General features: G+C 55.3%; 2 protein-coding genes across 3 annotated transcripts in view; both read right to left on the reverse strand.

Moving 5' to 3' along the window:
- Positions 1-1,729: 1,729 nt before the first annotated feature.
- Slc27a5 (solute carrier family 27 (fatty acid transporter), member 5) lies at positions 1,730-10,843 on the reverse strand. The gene is made up of 10 exons (XM_005414398.1): positions 9,979-10,843; positions 9,444-9,653; positions 8,814-8,972; positions 5,398-5,522; positions 4,007-4,201; positions 3,832-3,922; positions 3,038-3,236; positions 2,838-2,935; positions 2,129-2,259; positions 1,730-2,052 (listed from the first exon to the last, which is right to left on the reverse strand). Exons 1-10 carry the CDS (start codon positions 10,664-10,666, stop codon positions 1,876-1,878), a joined length of 2,073 nt encoding a protein of 690 aa, XP_005414455.1. The 5' UTR covers positions 10,667-10,843; the 3' UTR covers positions 1,730-1,875.
- Positions 10,844-15,999: 5,156 nt separating this feature from the next.
- The window catches only part of Zbtb45 (zinc finger and BTB domain containing 45), a 4,815-nt gene continuing 480 nt past the window's right edge, over positions 16,000-20,334 (reverse strand). Inside the window, exons 1-3 of one of the 2 annotated variants that reach the window (XM_013509860.1) lie at positions 18,014-20,318; positions 16,858-16,969; positions 16,000-16,657 (exon numbers count right to left, since the gene is read on the reverse strand). In XM_013509860.1, coding sequence (XP_013365314.1) covers positions 16,267-16,657; positions 16,858-16,969; positions 18,014-19,202 — 1,692 coding nt within the window. In that variant the 5' untranslated portion in view covers positions 19,203-20,318 and the 3' untranslated portion in view covers positions 16,000-16,266. Of the gene's footprint in view, positions 16,658-16,857; positions 16,970-18,013; positions 20,319-20,334 lie in introns of those variants that run through there. The other variant, XM_005414399.2, reaches the window with a different exon arrangement.

The following is a 20,334-nucleotide window of genomic DNA, read 5'->3' on the forward strand; positions in this document are numbered from 1 at the left end:
CTTGGTAATCTGCTGGTTGAGAGGCTTTCCTAGGCCCACATCCCTGGTGCTGGTTTTGTCCAACAGTAGAAAATAGTGACACAGCTGCACTGGCCAGGACCCTTAGAAGTGAGTGACAAAGGGGCTGGGGATTTAGCTCAGCAGGACAGCGCCTGCCTGGCAAGCACAAGGTCATGAGTTTGATTCCCGGTACCGGAAAAAAAACAAAACAAAAAAAATGAGTGACGAGGAGTGCAGCGTTGACTATTGGGGCTGGGCAAAACTTCACACCCGCTCACAGTGGAGCACGCAGGACAGAAGCCATGACACCTGGTCTCAGGCTGGCACCAGATCGTAGGCAGCCTGTGCAAGAGCCCAGAAGAGTCTGGAAATTAGGGCTCCAGGGTCACAGAGACCAGGAGGAACGTGGCCTGCGGAGGGTGTGAGCAGCACCCACCTTTGCTGCTTTATTCTTGCGGTCCAAGCCCATTCTGGGCTGCTCTGTGGTCCCAGAGGGTACAAAGGCCTTGCAGTAACAATGAGCTATTGGGTTCATGGCAGGGGGTGGGGGCCCGCAGGAACCATCCCAGCCTGTTAGGACCTGCTGCACACCAGGCAAGGAAGCTGGAATGCGGCAGAGGTGGCCAGCTCCATGCTTTGTGCACAGAACTCCCAGCTCCCCTGGGGCCAGATGTTCCTGAAGGAAGCAGGAATGTGACCAAAGGCAAACCCAAAGGGCTGGCAAAGCCTGGCCCTGCAGCCGCTGCACAGCGCAGCTCCTTCCGGCTGGGAGGCTCCTGGAGGAGCAGAAGGCGGTGGCCCAGAGCATGCAGGAAGCTGTAGTTCTGCTGAGCTTGAGCTGCACACTTGCTTCCACTGGCCTCTCCCGGCAGGGCGGCAGACGACTGCCGCCAAGCAGCATCCTCGAGCATGCCAGCGTGAGCAGGGCAGGACCATGCCGAGGCCCCGCGCCCTGCACACCTGCGCTGACACAGCTGTGGCCTGAGGGCTGGGGCGAGGCTGCTGCGCACTCTTGCTTGCAGCGCTTCCCAGAGGCTCTGCATCTGCCTGGCACTCTCCCCCACTTCCCCAGAAGGCTCCACAAAGCGCTCCCAGCTCCTGAGAGTGCAGATCTGTATCCCGGACATCTTGGCACCCACAAACCCGTCTGCACTATCTGCAGTGCCCGAGGAAGTACCGCCTGCCCTGGAGACTGTGATGAGACTCCAGGTCCCAGAGGTTTCTGCCTCTGGTTCTTCTTCCCTACAAAACTTACCACAGGGCCTCTGCATGTACTGTTCACTCAGCCAGGGGCTCTCCTCTCCCTTCCTGTTCACACTTTCTGCTCTAGCCCAGTGCCTTCCAGTCTTTGTCAGACAACCCAGCTACAACATTTCCTTCTCACACCCCCGGAACACAGATCACAGGAGCTCCCTCCACTTCCATTATCTGCTGGCGCAAGCCTGGGGGTCTCAGAGGTCACAAAAGAACAGGAAATGGAGGTAATGGATTTTGTTGTTGTTTTTTGAGACAGGGTCTCATTATGTAGTCCAGGCTGACGTTGAACTCACTGTGTAACCCAGGCTGGCCTCCAACTCACAGCGATCCTCCTGCCTCAGCCTCAGTAATGCTGTTTCCCTCATTCCTGCCACACACTTGGCCTTACCCAGAGAGGACCATTTCCCTGGATATCTGATGTCCCTGCAGGAGACCTTGCATTCCCCTGTTCTTTTCTCATCCACACATAGACCTCTGTGGACACATTTGAGTTTATTGTTCTGTTACAGGGCCAGCGTTATTCCCAGACTGTACATCTGGGATCATGACAGCTCTGTGAGGTCTGGGGAGACAGCCTGGGTCACTGCCCCTTTAGTGTCCTGCGCGCAGCCCCCGTGGTCAGAGTTTCCAGGTTCCCTCGCACACAGCCTGATATGTGTCTGCCGTCAGGGGCCGGAAGGCCTGGGCCTGGCGGTCCAGGATGAACAGGGGCTCAGAAATGGCCCCCACATCGAAGCCCTCTCGCACCAAACGGGACTTGACGGGTTTGAATGTGCTCGTGATCTCCAGGGTGTCCTACAGAGCAATGATCATGACCTTAGGCTGTGACGCCCCCAGCCCCCACCCAGCTGCTCCTCCTGCCCTGACTCACCTGGACACGGATGAAATGGGGGGCAGCATAGGTAGGGAGCCACGTGCACACATGCTGGTACAGTTTCTGCCCATCAAAAGTCTGGCCAGGGGCCAGCCTCACAGCAGCCATGCCAACTTTGCCCTCACACCCTGGGAAGCATACAAAGCATTCCACGTCAGTGGAACCACCTGCCCCTGCTTGCTGGCTGGGCATCTGAGCAACCTCCAACCCTCTCAGTGCCCCAGCAGTTCCCTCATCTGTAAAATCAGAATAACATCCCTCCACCCCAAAGTTATCTGAGGTTTGTTTGGTTTTCGTTTTGTTTTGTTTTGTTGGTACTGGAGATTAAACCGGGGCCTTCACACTGAGCTATATCCCCTGCCCTTGTATTCTGAGACAGAGTCTCAAAAAGTTGCTAAGTTGCTCAAACTGGGCTAGAACTTGCAATTCTCCTGCCTCACCCTCCCAGTGCTGGGATTCCAGGCATGTGCCACCATGCTCAGCTCTGTCCAAGGGTTTTTTGTTTTTTTGAGGGTTTATTTGTCTTTTTTGAGACAGGGTCTTACTATGCAATTCAGGCTGGCTTTGAGCTCACTGTATAGCCTAGGCTGGTCTTGAACTTGCAACTATCCTCCTGCCTCAGTCTCCCAAGTGCTGGGCTTACAGACCTGTGCTACCATTCATTCCCAGCTTCATCCACATTTTAAGATCAAGTGCCCCTCCGTACCTGGTACTGACACACCATAGACATTCACTTCCTGCAGGAAGTCCACCAATGACAGCACACCCTCTATCTCCCGTGTGGACACGTTCTCGCCTTTCCATCTGCAGGGTTGGAGCCAGGGCTTGAATCTCACCTCACAGCGGGGTCCAGGTTCCCGTCACCCACACCAGCCCAGCCTATCCCCAGGCCTAACCCCACCAGACCGGAAGGTGTCCCCAAGGCGGTCGTGGAAGTAGAAAAAGCCTTCATGGTCCATGGCCAGGACATCCCCAGTGTTGTAATAAAGGTCGCCTGGACGCCGCACACCCCGCACCAGTTTCCGCTCAGACAGCTCTCGGGGACCACGGTAGCCCATGAAAGGGGAGCGGCTTAGTACCTTGGTCAACAGGAGTCCAGGCTCCCCTGGAGAAGGGGGAGGACAGTATAAGTCATGAGCAGGAACCCAACAGCCTGCCAGCCCCCGCCGGGGGTTTCTAAGACAATAGACTTCGCCAAGTACCAGGAAGACCGACTCTGAAACACCAGGACAGAGACAGCCTGAAAGACAAGCACCGGGAGACACAGAAAACCGGAGACAGAAAGAAGAAGGTGGCACTTGGCAGCCCATGAGAAACAGGAAAGGGTACCGAGGAGGGACAAGGGGCAGAGACACACGGGAGGAAGGAGGACATGCCCGGGGCCTCCCAAGCCCCAGGAGAGAAGGGACTGGTGCGATGACGATGTAACCCCCCACAGACAGCCAGGGAGACCTCAGAGGGACACTGGAGACCTGCAGACCCGAGCAAGAGACTGCGGCAGGAGGACTGGCAGGGCTCAGAGGCGGAGAGGCGGAGCCCAGGTGGTGGTCAGCCAGACGGGGACTCGGGTCCCGATGAGGGCTGCGCACCTCCCTCCGCAGGCTCTGGGCGCCAGGCTTTGGGCAGCCCACCCAGCCACGCTTGTAAGGCTGAGGCCCCCCGCTGCTCCTCCACCCGAACAAAGCTCCTTGGCTCCCTACCTGGCCCCACGGGGATGCACAAGCCCCGCTCGTCTCTCACAGGCTCTGCTGCCTCCATGTCAAACCGCACAAGCTCAAAGGGACACAGCACCTGGGGGAGGGTGGGGAGCACTGGCAGAGGACCACGGGCACAGCCACGGCCAGGGCTGTCACACTGGGCACCCCATCCACTCACCTGAAGGAAGCAGCTCATCTTGCCCACAGCCCCACGGCGCCCTGGGTAGTTGACTAGGCCCATGTTGCCCTCTGTGGAACCATAGAATTCCCAGATCTGAACGGGGCCAAAGCGCTTCTGGAAGGTTTCCCACACATCTCCTCGGAGTCCGTTGCCCATTGCCAAGCGGACTCTGTGTGCCCTGTCTTCTGGTCGCTGCAAGAACATCCCAAGAAGGAGAGGAGGAGGCGTCCTGGGCAACGCTGAGCCCCACCCACCCGGGGGGCTGTCTCAGACCCTTGAGAGTGATCCACGGGATGATGGGGACCATCCCTAGGGAACCTACCTGGGGTACTGAGGTACAGTTATGGAGTGTTGACCTGAAGGATTACTTCTAGGGGTTACCTGAGAGCTTTGCCTATGGAAAGTTATTTGGGGCCTTATCTGCAGGGTTACCTAGGAGACCTGATGCATCAGGGATCTTACCTGGGAGAAGTAGGTGAGGTCTCACGTAGGGGAGTTACCTGGAATCCTTACCTAAAAGAGCTACTGGGGGCCTTTACGCAGAGGTCACCAGGGGAGTGACTTGAAGCCTCAGTTTGAGGATTACTTCAGGGCTGTACTCGGGACAAGTGACCTGCAGCCTTCTCCTGAGGGGTTACCTTGAAACTTTACCTGGAGGGATACCTGGGGACCTTATCCAGGGTTTATATCTCATTGGTCTGTAAGGATAAGACTGTGCCCAGCTAGTGAGTCTATTCTGAGCCACATCCCATATGTTTAACTTAATTTTCACAAGAATGGGGGCCTTCTTTGTACTGGGGATTAAAGCTAGGGCCTTTACATTGAACTACATCTCCAGCTTATTTCTATTTTGAGACAAGGTCTCACCAACTTGCTAAATTGCCCAGGCTGGGCTCAAACTTGCAATCCTGCCTCAAAGTGCTGGGGTGACAGGCGTGCACTATCACACCAGGCCAGGTAGGAGCTACTCTTATCGAAAGAGCACACTGAGGCTGAGAAAGGTAGTCACCTGCTGAGGACAGCAAGGCTCCTCATCAAAGCACCCCTTTAGGAGAACTTGCCTGGAACTTGGGTTTCTTGTGGTCTTTTTTGAGACAGGGTCTTGCTCTGCAGTTCAGGCTGGCCTCGAACTCTCCCAAGGATCCTCCTACCTCAGCCTCCCGAGCGTTGGGATTACAGGCATGTGCCACCACACCCAGCTGGAACTTGTTATCTGGGGCTCTTGACTGAGTCTCCACAGGCTAAACACTCAGCATGCATCACTAAACCACACCCCAGCTGTCCCCAGCCCTGCACCTGAGTCTTTCATCTGAGAACTTTGCCTGGGGTGTCATCTGGGTTTTCACGCCTTCAGTGTATATCTTGAAGTCCTAATTCCAGAGCCTCACCTGGGGAGCATTGCACAAGTACCGCAGAACCTCACCCACATACTGGATCACTGTCACACCATGCTGCCGACAGTCATCCCAGAAGCAGGAGGCAGAAAACTTGGGTGCCAGGACACAGGTGGCTCCTGGGAGGGAAAGAAGGAGTAGATCTTCAGCTGCGCTTCCAAGTTGCTGTGAGAAACTGCTTTGATCACCTGATTACAATCTCTGGGGGCCAGGCGTGGTGGTACACTCCTGTAATCCCAGCACTCAGGAGGCTGAGGCAGAAGGATCCTTGCAAAGCGAGCTCAAGGTCAGCCTGAACTGCATAGAGAGACCCTGTCTCAAAGAGACCAAAAAAAAAAAAAAAAAAAAAAAAGACAAAAGAACCCCCAAAACAGTACAATCTCTGGGGACACAGAGATGTCAGGCTCATCTCTCTGTCTCAGCCAGGGCTGCTCCCAAGAGAGGAGTACATGGGGCCACTTGGGAGGCTGAGGAGGAGAATCACGGAGAGTTTGAAGTTGACCTGGGCTACACAGTGAGCTCAACTACTCTGTCTCAAAAAAACAAAAAAACTCAGATAAATAAACAAAACTAATTCTAGAGGGTGTGGAAAGCCCACTCCTGCATAAGGAGTGTTTGTTACTCTTGAATTTTCTGACTGACCTAGGAGGCAGACAGATGGGTAGGAGGGCAGATAGTGTAGCGGGGTGGAAAGGTGAGATGGTGGACGGATAAATGAGTGGTGGCGTGGAGAGCGGGTGCATCAGGGTGTGCAGAAACGGCCAGTGATGAGGTAGACAGGAGATGCAGAGGAGGCTGGTGGGAGGGTTAGGGATGTACAGTGTTGACAAATAGACTCGTGGGTGAATGAGACCTCAGGGCCACTATCCTCACTCCTGAGAAGTGAGCCCTCCCTCCCAAGCCCTCCTCTGCATCTGGCTCATCATTTCTACACCCAAATTACAATAATGACATGCTTTATAAGGTGGCAAGTGTGTGTTTTAAAACTGTTTCTGGCAGCAGGTGTAATGGTGCACAACTGTAATTTCAGCACTCGGGAGGCGGAGGCAGGAGGATCCCTGTGAGTTCAAACCAGCCTGGGCTACAAAGTGAGCTCAAGGCCAGCCTGAACTGCACAGAGAGACCCTCTGTTTCTGCTTGTCATTGCACTTCGTTTGAAATTTTCTGTGAGAAGCTGGGCCCAGTGGTATAGGCTTGTAGTACGTATTACTTGGGTATCTGGCAGTTTTAGACCAGACTAGAGAAGACAGCAAGACCCTGTACATTTCTACATTTATTTCCATGACAAAAAATATTTTACATATGAGAGCAAAAAAGTTGCTGGGCATGGTGGCGCATGCCTGTAATCCCAGTACTCAGGGTGCAGGAGGCTTGTTGTGAGTTTAAGGCCAGCCTGGTGAGCTGAGCTTAAGGGCAGCCTCAACTGCATAGTGAAGGGCTGGGGATTTAGCTCAGTGGCATAGCGCCTGCCTGGCAAGCGCAAGGTTGTAAGTTTGATTCCCTGTACCGGAAGAAAAACAAAAAACAAACAAAAAAACAAAGGGTATTTCTCTGGGGATTTAGCTCAGTGGCACAGCGGCACAGTGCCTGCCTGGCAAGCATGACGTCATGAGTTCGATTCCCCGTACCGGAAAAAACTGCATAGTGAGACCCTGTCTCAAAAAGACAAAAAAAAAAAAAAAAGAAAAAAAGAAAGGGATTGGGGCAGCGGCACAAGCACCTGCCTGGCAAGCACAAGGTCCTGAGTTTGATTACCGGCACCAAAAAAAAAAAAAAGGCAAGTGGGAGCCAAGTGTGGGGGTGCATGGCTGTAATCCCAGCACTTGGGAGGTGGACGGAGGAGGAGCTCTGTGAGTTCAAGGCCAGCCTAGACTACATTGTAAATTCAAAGACAGCCTGAATTACATAACAAGACCCTGTCTCAAAAAAAAGCCATGCGTGGTGGCATATGCCTGTAATTCCAGCACTTGGGAGGCTGAGGCAAGAGGACCACTGCAAGTCTGAGGCCAGCCTGGGCTACAAAGTGAGCCCAAGGCCAGTCTGAACTGCATAGCAAAACCCTGTCTCAAGAAAACAACAACCAAAAAAAAAAAAAAAAAGAAAGAAAGAAAAGGGCAAATGAGGATGGTAGAGATAGGTTAAATACAGTACAATACTAGTGATGGCTGAAGCTGGATGGTATGTACGTAGGGTTTATATAGAATTCTTTTTTCATTACTAAGGATAGAACCCAGGGCCTTCACACTGAAGTACATTCCCAGTCCTTTTTATTTTTTATTTTGAGATGGTCTGAACAAATTGCTAAGTTGCCAAGCTGCGTTCAAACTTGTAACTTCTTGTCTCAGCCTCCTTGAATGCTAGGATTATAGGCATGTGCTACCACGTCCAGCTTCATGTACACTTTTTGTCTTCTTTCTCATTTTTAGGTTTGTTCTTGTTTTTTTCACATAGGAAAATTTAAGAATGTACATGTTTCAACTTTCCATGATGAAAATTTGAAAATAAGACTAAATGAGCTCATCATGGTAGATAACTATAATCTCAACACTCTGAGAGGCTAAGGTAAGAAGATCACAAGTTCAAGACCAGCCTGGGAAACTCAGTGACTTAGTAAGGTCTGTCTCAAAATAAAAAAAAAATTTAAAAGGGCTGGGAATGTGGTTCAGGGCAAAGGCTCTGGGTGCAATGCTGAGTAGAACAGGGACAAAGAAACCCAAATGGCCGGGTGTGGTAGCACAAAGGTGTAACCCTAGCACTGAAGGAGGCTGAAGCCTGAGGATCACAAGGGTGAGTCCTGGGCCACGGATATAGCTCAGTGGCACAAGCGCTTGCCTGGCAAGCACAGGGTCCTAAATTCAATTCCCAGTACCAAAAGGAGAAAAAAAAAAACAACAAGTTTGAGCCCCACCAGGGCAGTTTAGGAGACCCTATCTCGAAGTTAAAAATAGGAAGGGCTTGGGAAGTGGTTCCATGGTAATGGGTCCCTGAGTTCAAATCCTACTACTGTAAATACGTACATATGTACATAATTTTTTAAAAAAGAAAGAGAAAAATAAAAACTTAGAATAGAGCAGCCTTTGTCTAAATTATGAGTTAGGTGTCCAGGAGGACAGCCCGGCAAGTACCTGATGACTGTGTGCTCACTGGTTTCTGGGCCCAGGTCACAACACCAGACCAGCGTCCTGGTGCCCGCGCCCATCTCTCACATGAGTTCTTATCACCTCTTGACCAGAGCACAACCATTAGAGGTCGTTGAGACACTCCAGCCTGGGGCCGGGGGGTGGGGGGGGTCCCTTATCAAAAGTGACAGCACAGAGCTCTGGGTAACCTATGTGGTCTTGTCACCTTAGCGGCTCCCATGCCCCCTCTAGGATCCTGTGGACTAAAGGGATCCTCCGAAAGGGGCTCACCAAGCTCCAGGCAGCCGAGGACCCCCAGGACAAGCCCCATTGTGTGGTAGAGAGGCAGGAAGCTGTAGACCACATCATCGGCTGTTGCCCCACACAAGGACAGCATCTGGCTCACCTGCAGCACTCGCTCATACGAGAGGATGGCCGGCTTCGGAAGTCCTGGGAGGAAGCGTTGGGAAGCGGGGTCAAAGGGCAGCAGTCAGGTATCCCTGGTTTGGCTCTCAAGCAGGGTGTTTTGGGACTGAATTCCAGCAGGCAATGAGAGATCAAGAGCAAAGGGTTTTTTTGGGTTTTTTTTTTTTTTGTTATTTTTGTTTTTGTCTTTTTGAGACAGGGTCTCCCTATGCAGTTCAGGCCGGCCTTGAGCTCACTTTGTAGCCCAGGCTGGTCTCGAACTCACAAGGATCCTCCTGCCTCAGCCTCTGGAGTGCTGGGATTACAGGCGTGCGTCACCGTGCCCGGCTAGAGCAAAGGTTGATGAGAACGTCAGCACTGTTTACTGGACAGAGGCAGGATGCACTGAGCATTCACATGACACTGGGCTTTGGAGTCAAGGCCAAATGTCGAGAATGGAGGGCAGGGCTATGTCGGAGGCCAGCAGAGGCTAGGCTGGGGTTGGGGGACCCTCACCTGTGGTGCCTGAGGTGTAGATGAACAGGGCAGGATTTCGACGTGTGATTTCTGCACGCAGGTGAGCAGGCACTGGGTCAGAGGGTGCGGAGGCCAGGGCGGCCCCCAGAGACCCCACACCAGGTGTGGCGGAGGTGTGGCTGAGGTAGAAGCAGCGGACGTGTGCGGCCTGCAGCTTGGGAAGGACCTCCTCCAGGCTGTCCCGGAGGTCTAGAAGTCAGGAGAGAGACTGAGGCAGAGCTCCCTGGTCAGCAGGGAAGACCCAAGACCCAAACACACAGGAACAGCCAGCAGAGAGAGGTTTCATCATTCTTGGGTAAAGGATCCCATAACTAGTAAAGTTTTTGTCAAAAAGAACTAAAATCACTATTTTGGGAAAAAATTAAAACCAGCGGCCCCCCCCCCCAGTGACCTCTCAGCTACACTGTTTTGTCACTGCCTGTGACGCGAGTGGGTGGCAGCAAAGGGACCCCTGCCCAGCCCCACCAGCACAGCCCCTGCCCCTGCCCTCTTCCTGTGGCCCTGGGGTCCTCACCTGGATCCACCACCAGCACCCGGGCCCCCGAGCTGAGCACAGAGTGTTCCAGGGGCGCCCCACGGCCATTCGGGTTGATCCAGGCCACTGGGCAGCCCAATTTGGCCAAGCCCAGCCACAGACTCAGAGCAGAAATGGCCTTCGAGCTTCCCACAAGAAGAGCAACAGGCTCCCTGGGACACACGGCCTCTGTGCTGCCCAGCTCGGCCTTCAGGGCCCATGCTGCCTGGCAGGCCTGGGCATCCAGCTCGCCAACAGTGACGGTGCAGGCTCCAGGGCCAGTCCACACCAAGCACACCCGGCCAGGCTGCGCTCGTGCTCTCCGCTCAAAGGTATCCACAATGGTGTCTGGAGGCTGTCGGCTCAGGCGCGCCCTGATGTTCAGGCCCATACGGAGGATCTTGGCTAAGTAGGCCACATCTGCAGGCAACCAGCGCAGCCATGAGGGTGGCCGTGTGGGAAGCAGGGTCAGAGTAAGGGCTGCAGCCACCAAGCCCAGCAGGTGAGGCTGCCAGGAGCTGATCCAGAGCCAGGCCAGTGCCACCAGGCCCAGCAGCAGAAAGCACAGGGGGTCTCCGAGGAACCAGCGCAGGGCCACTGCCACAGCAGCCGGCCATACAGGATGCCCCAGGGCCCCCACCAGGAGCAGCAACATCAGGAGCACGGCCAACCGCTGCCAGGTACCCATGGTACCACCCGTCTCGTTGGAGAAGAGGATGTGGAATTTGCAGTCTCACCTCTAAACCTGGGCCCCACAGAGTAGCTGGTGCACTCTGCCCACCAAAGGCCCTGGCACTGACATTAGCAGTTGCCCCTGACCCCTGGACTCTGCCCTCGGCCCTCTGTTCCCGTGCAGCTCCAGCCCCTATGCCCATTCAACAGCTCTGCCTCCCTCCTCTGTTGCTGACCTCTGGGCCCCAGGTCTCCGCCCCCAGGTTGAGCCATCACCAGCCTTGTTACCCTGTTTGCCTAGCCCTCCTCCAGGGCTGGCACCTGCCTCCTTCCCGTGACAGCTCTGTGCTAAACTGCTGCCCTAGGGCATGTTACCGCTGCAACCGCCAGCACACCTTCCAGCACTAGCAGCACGCAAGCTGCTCTGTTCCCTTGCTGGAGGGCTGGTAGTGGCACCTCTGAACTGGCAACGACATGTCCTCAGCAAGTATACGGAGAATACTGGAACGCTCACACCTCAACTCGTACGTAACTGCTCCCCTGCTGTCCACAGGGATTGAACCTTGGAGTGCAGGAGAATGAAGTCTGTCTGTGATGAGCATGGCCAGACTAGGAGCACTCAGAGCCGCTGCAGGAGCCCAGCCGACAGCCTGGATGTGGGTGCAGCCCCACACCGGCCCCAGCGCACAAGGCCGGGGGAAGTGGAGGAGAAGGACCCTGTGTGCTCAGGGTACCGTGACAGCTGGACTCAGGCCTCTGCCTAAGCCTTCCATTTGCTAGTGAGGCGGCACAGGTTATGTAGCCCACACATCTGCAGTGAGTATGTAAACTAGTAGTCTGTGCATCCTGGCAACTTGCCAGCTTTGATATCATAGATAAAAGCAAAGTTTCTCAGCACTGCTCCCCAAGCCACTGAGACAGCAAAGGGCATGTGTGACATTCTCATGGCTCTGCATCTTTTCTTTGAGCTGTTCAAATCTCAAGTGACCTTACTGGTGGGAGAACAACTGGTGCAGCTCCAGCCAGATATGGAACCCTCTACCCCTGTTTTGGACTGAGGGGTGATGAGCTGTGAGAATGTGGTACTCCGTGGCCAGCCTCCTCTCGACATTGGCCCCTCCTCAGGCATGGATGGAGGTGAATGGAACACCCATTTCAAAAGAGAAAGCCTTGCCAGGCACACGCCTGTAATCCCAGCACTTAGAAGGCTGAAGCGGAAGGATCGTTGCAAGCTCAAGACCAGCCTAAACTACAAAGTGAGCTCAAGGCCAGCCTGAACTGCATAGCGAGACCCTGTCTCAAAAAGACAAAAAGAAAAAAAAAAAAAAAAAAAAAAAAAGATACCTAGCCAGTTCCACGCAGGAAAGCCCAGCCAGTGGTGATGCTGAAAATGCAGCAGCAGTTCATGTACCCAACAGAGTAGCCTTGGGTCCTGCCCAAATGACTGAGTTTTCCATGTACTGCCCCCACCCAGGCTGAATTGGTAGATTTGGAAAGTACTTAGACAATGCCAGAGGGAACCTGTGGCTGCCTGGTTACTGAGACTGTGGGATTTGGGGGTGGGTGGTTTTATGTGTATGTGTGCTGGGCAGGAGATAGAGATGTTTGCCTTCATCTCTAGTCACCCTGCCCTTAGACAGTGGCTCAGAACAGCTGCTGGTATGGACAAGAGACTCACTCCATGGTTGATTGGTTTATGGCAGCCAATGTGGGGTGTGTCCAAGATGCTAAGCAAAACTGATCTTTTACCCATCCTGTGGGAGTTGGGTATGCAACAGGCACTGTTTAACCTTAACACCCAGGGGCCTAATGATAAACAGTTCACTGCAGGCATGAGGCATGTGGTCCTTCAGAAAGCCCCCTGCTCTTCCTTGGGTCACTCATGACCAGCTTGGACCTATGGTGGCACACTGGCTTAATAAAATGACTACAATGGTGGCCAGCATGGAGAGGTGAAGACTAGGAGGCAGGGCCATTAATGTCCTTACTATGTCATGGACAGCCCAGACAAAGTGGGGGAGGAGGCAATCAGGAAAGCCTGCTGTGGACAGACCTGTCGGGGGCACAAATCAGGCCAAGATCAACAAAAAGCCAAATATCTGCCTGTTAAGAGTTACGGAGACGCTTCTAGGTGGATCAAAAATTTGCCCTGCAGCCATGGCTCAGGGCATTAAATTGGAAGATCATCTCACTTCTGGCTCTCATCTTTGAATAGGGCCAAGGTCAAAATGCTCATCTGAGGGGGATCGATGGGGATCAGAGGCCTTATGTGGAACTAGCAACCCCCTGGTCCCCGACCAGTATCCAATGGGTTCCTGCCCTAGCAGACACGGGCTGAGTGCATCTTGTTGTTTGGGAACCTGGAGTTCTGGGGCCCTGCATTGTATGTAGATAGTTGTGGGGCTTCTGTGCATTTGGAAATAGGCTGCCTGGACCCTAAGGAATGTCAGAGGTATGGCTCCCCCCAGTAATGGAGTACATCTTGGGAGCTGATATACTCTATGAACTATAGCTCCAGCTGCTATGAGGGAACTCTGCTGCAAGTATACCAATGAAGGCGGTGGTAAAAGACCATGCAAAGCACAGCTGGTGCCCTGAAATCACAGCTGTGGGGCAGTACCACCTGCCAGGCAGATGTACCAGTGGGATGATTGGAGAAAGTAGGAGTTATTTGGGACAATTTGCCTGTGGCACACACCTATAATCCCAGCACTCGAGAGACTCTGGCAGGAGGATCATTCCGAATTCGAGGCCAGCCTGGGCTACAAAGTGAGCTCAAGGCCAGCCTGAACTAGGCAGTGAGACCCTGTCTCAAAAAGACAAAAACAAACAACAAAGAAAACCTGATGGCTCCTGGAGGATAACAGTGGACTACCAGGACCTAATAAGGTAATTCCCCCACTGCATGCTGCTATGCCCTCTGTGGTAGTCAATCAGGTCTTAGTCAGGGGCTGGCACTTAACACTTGTCAGCAGATACTTGCTCTTCTGTTGACATAGCCCCAGTCAGGACCAGTTTGCACTTATGTGGGATGGCTGTCAATGGACTTTTTCTCTGCTCCCACAGGGATACCTGCATAGCCTCATCTGTGTCATGCTTTGGTGGCATCAGATTTGGGTCAGTGTCCAAAGCCACTGTCTGCAAATGTACTTTTGTTTGTTTATTTGTTTTCCAGTACTGGGAATCAAACTCACGACCTCGTGCTTGCCAGGCAGGCGCTGTGCCGCTGAGCTACATCCCCAGCCCCTGCAAATGTACTTTATATTGATGATATCCTGCTTACTTGTGACCCTCTTATAGACCTTGACGCAGCTGAAGCAGTGCTCCAAACAAATCTCAAGACATGTGGTTGACCGGTCAAGGGCAAGCTGCAAGGGCCTAGTTTTCAAATTCTTGGGTGTTGTCTGGTCCAGTAAGACAAAAGTCATCAAGGGTGCACTCACAGATAAGAGCCCGGTCTGCTGGGTGTCATGTTCACACCTGTAATCACAGCACTTGGGGGGCTGAGACAGGAGGATAGCCTGAACCACCCAGTGGGGCACTCTCAAAAAACCAAAAAAGATCAAAGCCTACCCTGCCCCTACCACAGTAAAGCAGTTGCAAACCTGAGGGTTGCTGCACTACTGGACAGTTTTGGTGCCACATCTGCCCCAGTCGTCACACCTCCTACAAGAGCTAACAAAAGGAAGCAGGCCCTGGGGCTGGTCCTGGGTGCGACTTCATGACTACAAATACGACCATAAAGATGGCTCAAGCCTTATACTTCTTTGGCCCAGCCTGGGCCATATCAGCTGGATGTCCATGTGAACATGGATAGTTTTGGGTGGGTGCTATAGCAGAAATCAGAATGGTTGTGAAAACTGACAAGGTTCTGGTCCCAACTGTGGAAAACGGCCAAGAGCAGATACTCATTGCGGAAAACACTAGCTTGTGCTGCTCCGACAGCCACTGAAAGCATTACTAAGGCAGCTCCTGTGGCCATCAAGACCACCTATTCTATAACAGGATGGGTCCAAGATTGGCCTGCTAAGCCCCAGATACTGCCAGTACTACCCAGATTCCCACCTTGGCAAAGTTGGGACATACCTGCAACAGCACAGCACTTTGCCTACCAGGCTCCTGTGACCAGAACTATAACAGGTCCTAGGACCGTGATGTATGTTTTATTTGATGTCAAAGATTTCCCACACTTGGGAGGGGATAGAGACAAATCAAACCCCTACAAGGCGTGGGGTCTGTTAGTAGCTTGTTGTTGCAGCCTGTGTTATTGTTGTGGATCGTGGGTGCAATGCTCCACACTTCTCACGAAGGGAACCACATGAACTCATGGGTAACTGCAGTGAAAACTCCCTAGTGGGGTGGAATGTGTGCTTGGGGTGCCCAAGAAGGTTGGACTCAGGCTTTTCGCTTAGGTCTTCTGTTTGCCAGTGAGTCGATCAGCATGTTCACCTGTTTTTTTCCTTTTTCTTTTTTTTTTTTTGTACTGGGAATCGAACTCAGGACCTTGCACTTGCCAGGTAGGTGCTTGTGCCACTGAGCTATATCCCCTCCTCTGGTCAGCATGTTATATAACCCATACATTTGCAATAAATACGTAAACAAGTAGTCTGTGCCATATAACTTTCTGGGAACTTGGGAGTTTCATATGTGGGAATAAAATTTCTCAGCATTGTTCCCCATGCTGCTGAAATAGTAACGGCATGCCAGGACATTCCCATGGCTCTGCATCTTTCCTTTGGGCTCTGTGAATCTCAAATGAATCTTTCTGGCCTTGACTGGTAGCAGATCCTCCCACCCTGGGCTGTCCACCGGTCTGGTGGGTCCTGAGCCTCTGGGGTTCACATCTTCATCCCCCTGCCCTAGGGTCCTAGCCATTGCTGCATCCCATACCCCACATGGCCACCTAACCCTTCCTGCACTCAGAACCCAGCAGCCAGGGCAGGCTAGGCTGGGCTCATTCACATTCACAGCAGCTTGGCCCTGAAAACCTCCCTCCCCAGGCCTCTCAAAAATAAGGTGTCCCACCATCAGCAGGGGGAGCAGGAATCTGAAGGTGAAAAGGTTCAGGGGCCTGGGATCTAGCTCAGTGGCACAGCACCTGCCTGGCAAGTGTGAGGTCCTGAGTTCAAGTCCTGTTACCAAAACAACAAATGAAATGGCTCAAGTCTGGCTACTAGCAGTGTGGTGTATGGGTGGTAGTGATGGTGGTGGTGTGTGTGTAGGGAGTCTGGGATCCTCTACCACAGGATCGACAACTTCAAGGCAGTGAATGTCAGTCACACATGTACCCCACCTCAGTGCCCTGCCCAGAAGCCCTGATGCCCCCAGCCCAGCAAGAGCAGAAGAGGGCACTGGCCCAACAAACTTTATTAGAGTCCGAGTCCACCTGAATCCATCTGTGATGAGTCTACCATGTCTCAGGAGTCCAGTGAGGGAGGGAAGGTCCGGATGGGAGGCCACAGGCCTCATGCTGTCCCACACCCCAGGGCAGCCTAGGGTCATGGATCCCAAGCTCCGTTACTCAGGTCCGGGACTCCAGGTCAATTTGGAACTGTGCAGTTCCCAGAAAGTCCACATGCACATACAAAAAGTGTCCAATATGGTCGGGGATATAACTCAGTGACACAGTGCCTGCCTGGCAAGTGTAAGGTCCTGAGTTTGATTCCCGGTAAAAAAAAAAGGTGGGGGGGAAGAGGGTAGAGTCCAGGCTGGGGAGGGGGGTAATGGCACAGGAAGTGGCATGGTCACAGTCAGGGTGCAGGATGTGTGGCCAGGTGGCGCTCTAGCAGTGCACGATGTGAAAAGACCTTGCCGCAGACTGGGCAGGGAGCCCGTTCGGGCCGGTGTGTGCGCATGTGCACATTGAGCGAGCTCTTCTGCGTGAAGCGCTTGGCGCAGACAGCACACTGGAAGGCACGCACACCTGTATGCGTGACCATGTGCTTGAGCAGGTAGTCGCGCAACGAGAAGGATCGCCAGCACACGGCACACTGGTGTGGCTTCTCCCCTGAGGACGACAGGTGGCGAAGGTCAGACCAGCTGCCCTCCCTCCCTGGGCCTCTGAACCTCCCCAGGCCTGGGGCCTCTTGGTCTGCAGGCCACCCTTCTCCCAGACCCATGCTATCCCAAGATGCCACTGCCCAGCGTCCAACAGGGACCCTCCCAGCAGAGAACCTTATGTTTGGATCATCTACTGCCCACCCATACCTGGCCTGGTCCAGCGGGGTACAAGGGCTGCCTCTGCCCCAGGTATCCACGGAGCCGTCTAAGCCTGGTCTACCAGTCACCGTTTTGGGGACTGTCCACAAGGCGCAGCACCCTTACACCAAGAGAAACCAGAGACACCTCGCTCCTTCCTGCTGGAAGCCTCAGTTGCCCACAACTTCTGCCTATGGCTACCATAATGTCTCTAGGGTGACAGTGCAGCCTGCCTGCCTCGCCTTTTTGGAAAAGAGGCAAGATGTTTCTGCCTGCCCCTAGAAGAGTGATGATGAACATTTTAGAACTTTCAATGATACAAACTGCCCACTGTAGCATGCATGCCATAGGTTCACCACCACTGCCCTAGAGTCATCAAGTGCTAACAAAAAAACCTATCAGAGACAGGGGTCTACAAGGCAGTGACTGTTGAAGTGTTGGGAACTGGCTCTGGCTGACAAAACTGGCGCTACCTTGGGGTCCCAGGCAGCCTTCTGGAGGCCAGTTACTGAGCCACCATGCTTCCCGGCTGAGATCTCAGTCACTGAGACATCACACTCTGTCCAGAGCACCACTAGCTTCCCTACCACTCACTCCTGCCCGCAAAGAACACCTCCTGCGGGGCTGGGGATTTAGCTCAGCGGCAAAGCGCCTGCCTGGCAAGCGCAAGGTCGTGAGTTCGGTTCCCGGTACCGGAGAAAAACCAAAAAAAGAACACCTCCTGCACTGGGGCCTTCCAGCTGAGTTTCTGGTTGTCCTGGAAACAGGAAGCTCTGCAGGCTGGAAAAGCTGCCAGCCACCACCTGCGGTCACACCTCCCAGTGCCATCCTTTCTGTTTCTCCCCAGCCCTGTGCAGGTGCCTCCCTGATCTGGCCAGAGGGAAGCTTCCTGCGACCTTGGGATCTTTCATCCCCCTCACCTCCACCCTGTCCCTGTCCTGAAACGGTCCTCAGGCCTGGCCTCTGCCTCCCTAGATTTCCAAAGTCCCTGGACAGACTCCCCCTCCTCGCCCCCACAGCACCTGCTGCTCCACCTGGTGCATCTAGGGTGTTCAATTTCCAAGCCCCCTGGGGCTATTAGGAAACAACAAAACCCCAAACCACACCATACTCATTCCCTGGGCCTTGGACGTCCAGGAGCTGCCCTTCCCGCAGGCCCACTCACCCGAGTGGATGAACATGTGCTTAGTGTAGTTCTTCCGTGAGCTGAAGGTCTTGTGGCAATGGCTGCACTCGTAGGCAGGTGGCACAGGGGTGGCCGGGACTACGGGGGCCGGTGGGGCTGGTGCCTCCCCTAGCTGACTGCTAGGGGCATCAGGCTGCAGTGCGGGGTAGAAGGCAGGCCCCTGGGGTGCGGGCGGGCCGGGGGCTCCTAGGTGGAAGGGGAAGAGCGGGGCCAGGGGCCCTGGGGTCTTAGCAGCAGGTGGAGGTGCGCGCGGCCCGGCTAGGGCGCAGTCAGGTGGCACAGGGGGTTCAGCAGGGCCGCCCTCTGTAATGGAGCCTTCCTCCTCGCGCCAGGCTGACACGAAGCCGTCCGAAAACACGTCCTCCGCCGCTGCGGCCCCCCGCAGGAAGTCCCTGCCTGCACCGCTGTGGTCCGAGAGGCCGGGAGGCCGAGGGGGCTCCTCTTGCGCCTCATCTGCTGCCACTGGGAGAAAACCGGCAGCGCAGTCAGGGAAGGCAGGGGGCGCAGAGCCCTCACCGTCCTCGCCATCAGTGTCCTCCTCGGTATCCTCGTCCTCATCACCCCTGTCATCGGGCGCGGCGGGCAGGGTGGGGCTGGCCGTGGGCCCCTCCGCACGGGTGGGCGCAGGTGGCGCGGGCAGCTGCAGGCGCGCGGGCTGGCGCTGCTTGCGGCTGTGCACGGCACTTGGGGGGCCCAGGGGGCGCGCGGCCAGCAAGTGACGCAGGCGGTGGCGCAGCTGTGCAGGGGCCAGCGGCGGGGGCACGGGCAAGGGAGCGGGAGCGCTGGGGGCGCGGGCGCGAGCAATGATCTGGGTGCACTCGTCGATGACCGTCTGGATGCGCAGCACCGACGCAGCGGTGAGCACCTGCAGCGCCTCGCCCTGCGCCACCACCAGCGAGCCACTGTAGAGGAACTCCACGAGCTGGCGCACCGTCTGCGCAGGCACCACCGGCGGCACGCGGATCTCCGAGTGCCCAAGCAGCAGCTTGTCCTGGAAGAAGGGCGAGCCGGCGGCCAGCACGCAGCGGTGCGCGCGCAGCGAAGCCTCGCGAATACGCACGGTCACATCGCAGAAGTGCCCGCCCAGCCTCTGCCCGTTGAGGGTCTCTAGCAGCGAGCGGGAGAAGTTCTGCAGGTGGATGTGGTGGACCGCCTCAGCCGCCGCCATCTACGGGGGTGAGGGGAGGTCAACCGAGGGCTCTCCCCACCCTGGCCCTCATGGCAAAACAGGCCCTCGGGTGCGCAGCATCCCAGGCCGTATCAACAGCACCCTCTGCTAGCTGCCCCACACACTGTCTCCAACACACAGAACACCCAAGAGCCCCCCATGGCTCCGCACCGGGTCCACTGCCCCCTTACCCACCCCCCGGGAGGACCTTGTGGGGAAGAGGCTGGGGACCCCATGCACAACCTGAGTCTGCCTCACTCAGAGCAGACCTTCCTGCTGACAAGATAATCGATAACCACGTTTCCAATCTCCCCTCAACCGCCCTTTGTTTTGGTGTCCCATCACCATACTTAACCTCAGTGCAGAGCTCACTCCCTGCAGACCCAGGGCTACTGCCTCAGAGTCCCGTTACACTAACTGGTGCGCACTGCACTGAGCTCTTGTCTCGTGGCACTGCGATCTGCCTTGCGCCTGGTCGCAGGGAGCTGAGGGTGGGAGACGGGGGAGGGAGGTGGCTGCTGCCCCCAAGGGGCAGGTGCTGGCCCACGGAAAGACCCGCAGTCCAGCTCTTCCTGGCATCTCTGCGGGGCCTGCAGAGGGGCACGTGCGCTCCAGCACAGGAGTGAGGGACAATCGGCAGCAAGGTGCAACCTAGGCATGGCTATTTATTTCCCACACTTCGGTGACCCCTGGACGGGAGCACAAGCCCAAGGGCCCGGGGGAATCTGGGAGGCTCTACTTCAGCCACGAAGCGGGCGACTGCGCTAGCTGGGTCTCAGCTCCCTGCCTACCAAACAGGGGCGGCACACCTAGCTCGCCCTGTACAGGCTGCCGACGCCGCCGGTCTAAGGAAGGTCTGACGCAGGCTGCACGCCAGACCGAGCATCACGGCTCCCCAGCCCCAACTTCGAGGCCGCAGACCGAGAACGGGCCCCCTGCACCCTGCCCCGTTCCACCCAGGCCCGCTGCGGCCAGAACCTCCTGTCCACACGGCCCGCCCCAGGCCCGGCTGGGGCAGTGACCGACCGTGCCAGGCCCGCCACATCCTCCGCCTCCCACCCGCGACGACGGCACGGGCCCGCCCATCTCAGAGCCCTCGGGTCCGAGTGGGCGCTCCCGAGGTCAGCGCCGC

Source organism: Chinchilla lanigera, unplaced genomic scaffold (genome assembly GCF_000276665.1).
Source record: "Chinchilla lanigera isolate Chin_1 unplaced genomic scaffold, ChiLan1.0 scaffold00183, whole genome shotgun sequence".
Taxonomy (NCBI): Eukaryota; Metazoa; Chordata; class Mammalia; order Rodentia; family Chinchillidae; genus Chinchilla; species Chinchilla lanigera.

Excerpts from the sequence above, each read along its gene's own strand:
- Slc27a5 (XM_005414398.1), bottom strand. The coding sequence starts at position 10,666 with ATGGGTACCTGGCAGCGGTTGGCCGTGCTCCTGATGTTGCTGCTCCTG. Across the intron at positions 9,654-9,978 it reads GGTGCTGGTGGTGGATCCAG|ACCTCCGGGACAGCCTGGAG; the intron begins GTGAGGACCCCA and ends CCTGACTTCTAG. Across the intron at positions 5,523-8,813 it reads CCTCGGCTGCCTGGAGCTTG|GAGCCACCTGTGTCCTGGCA; the intron begins GTGAGCCCCTTT and ends TTTCCCTCCCAG.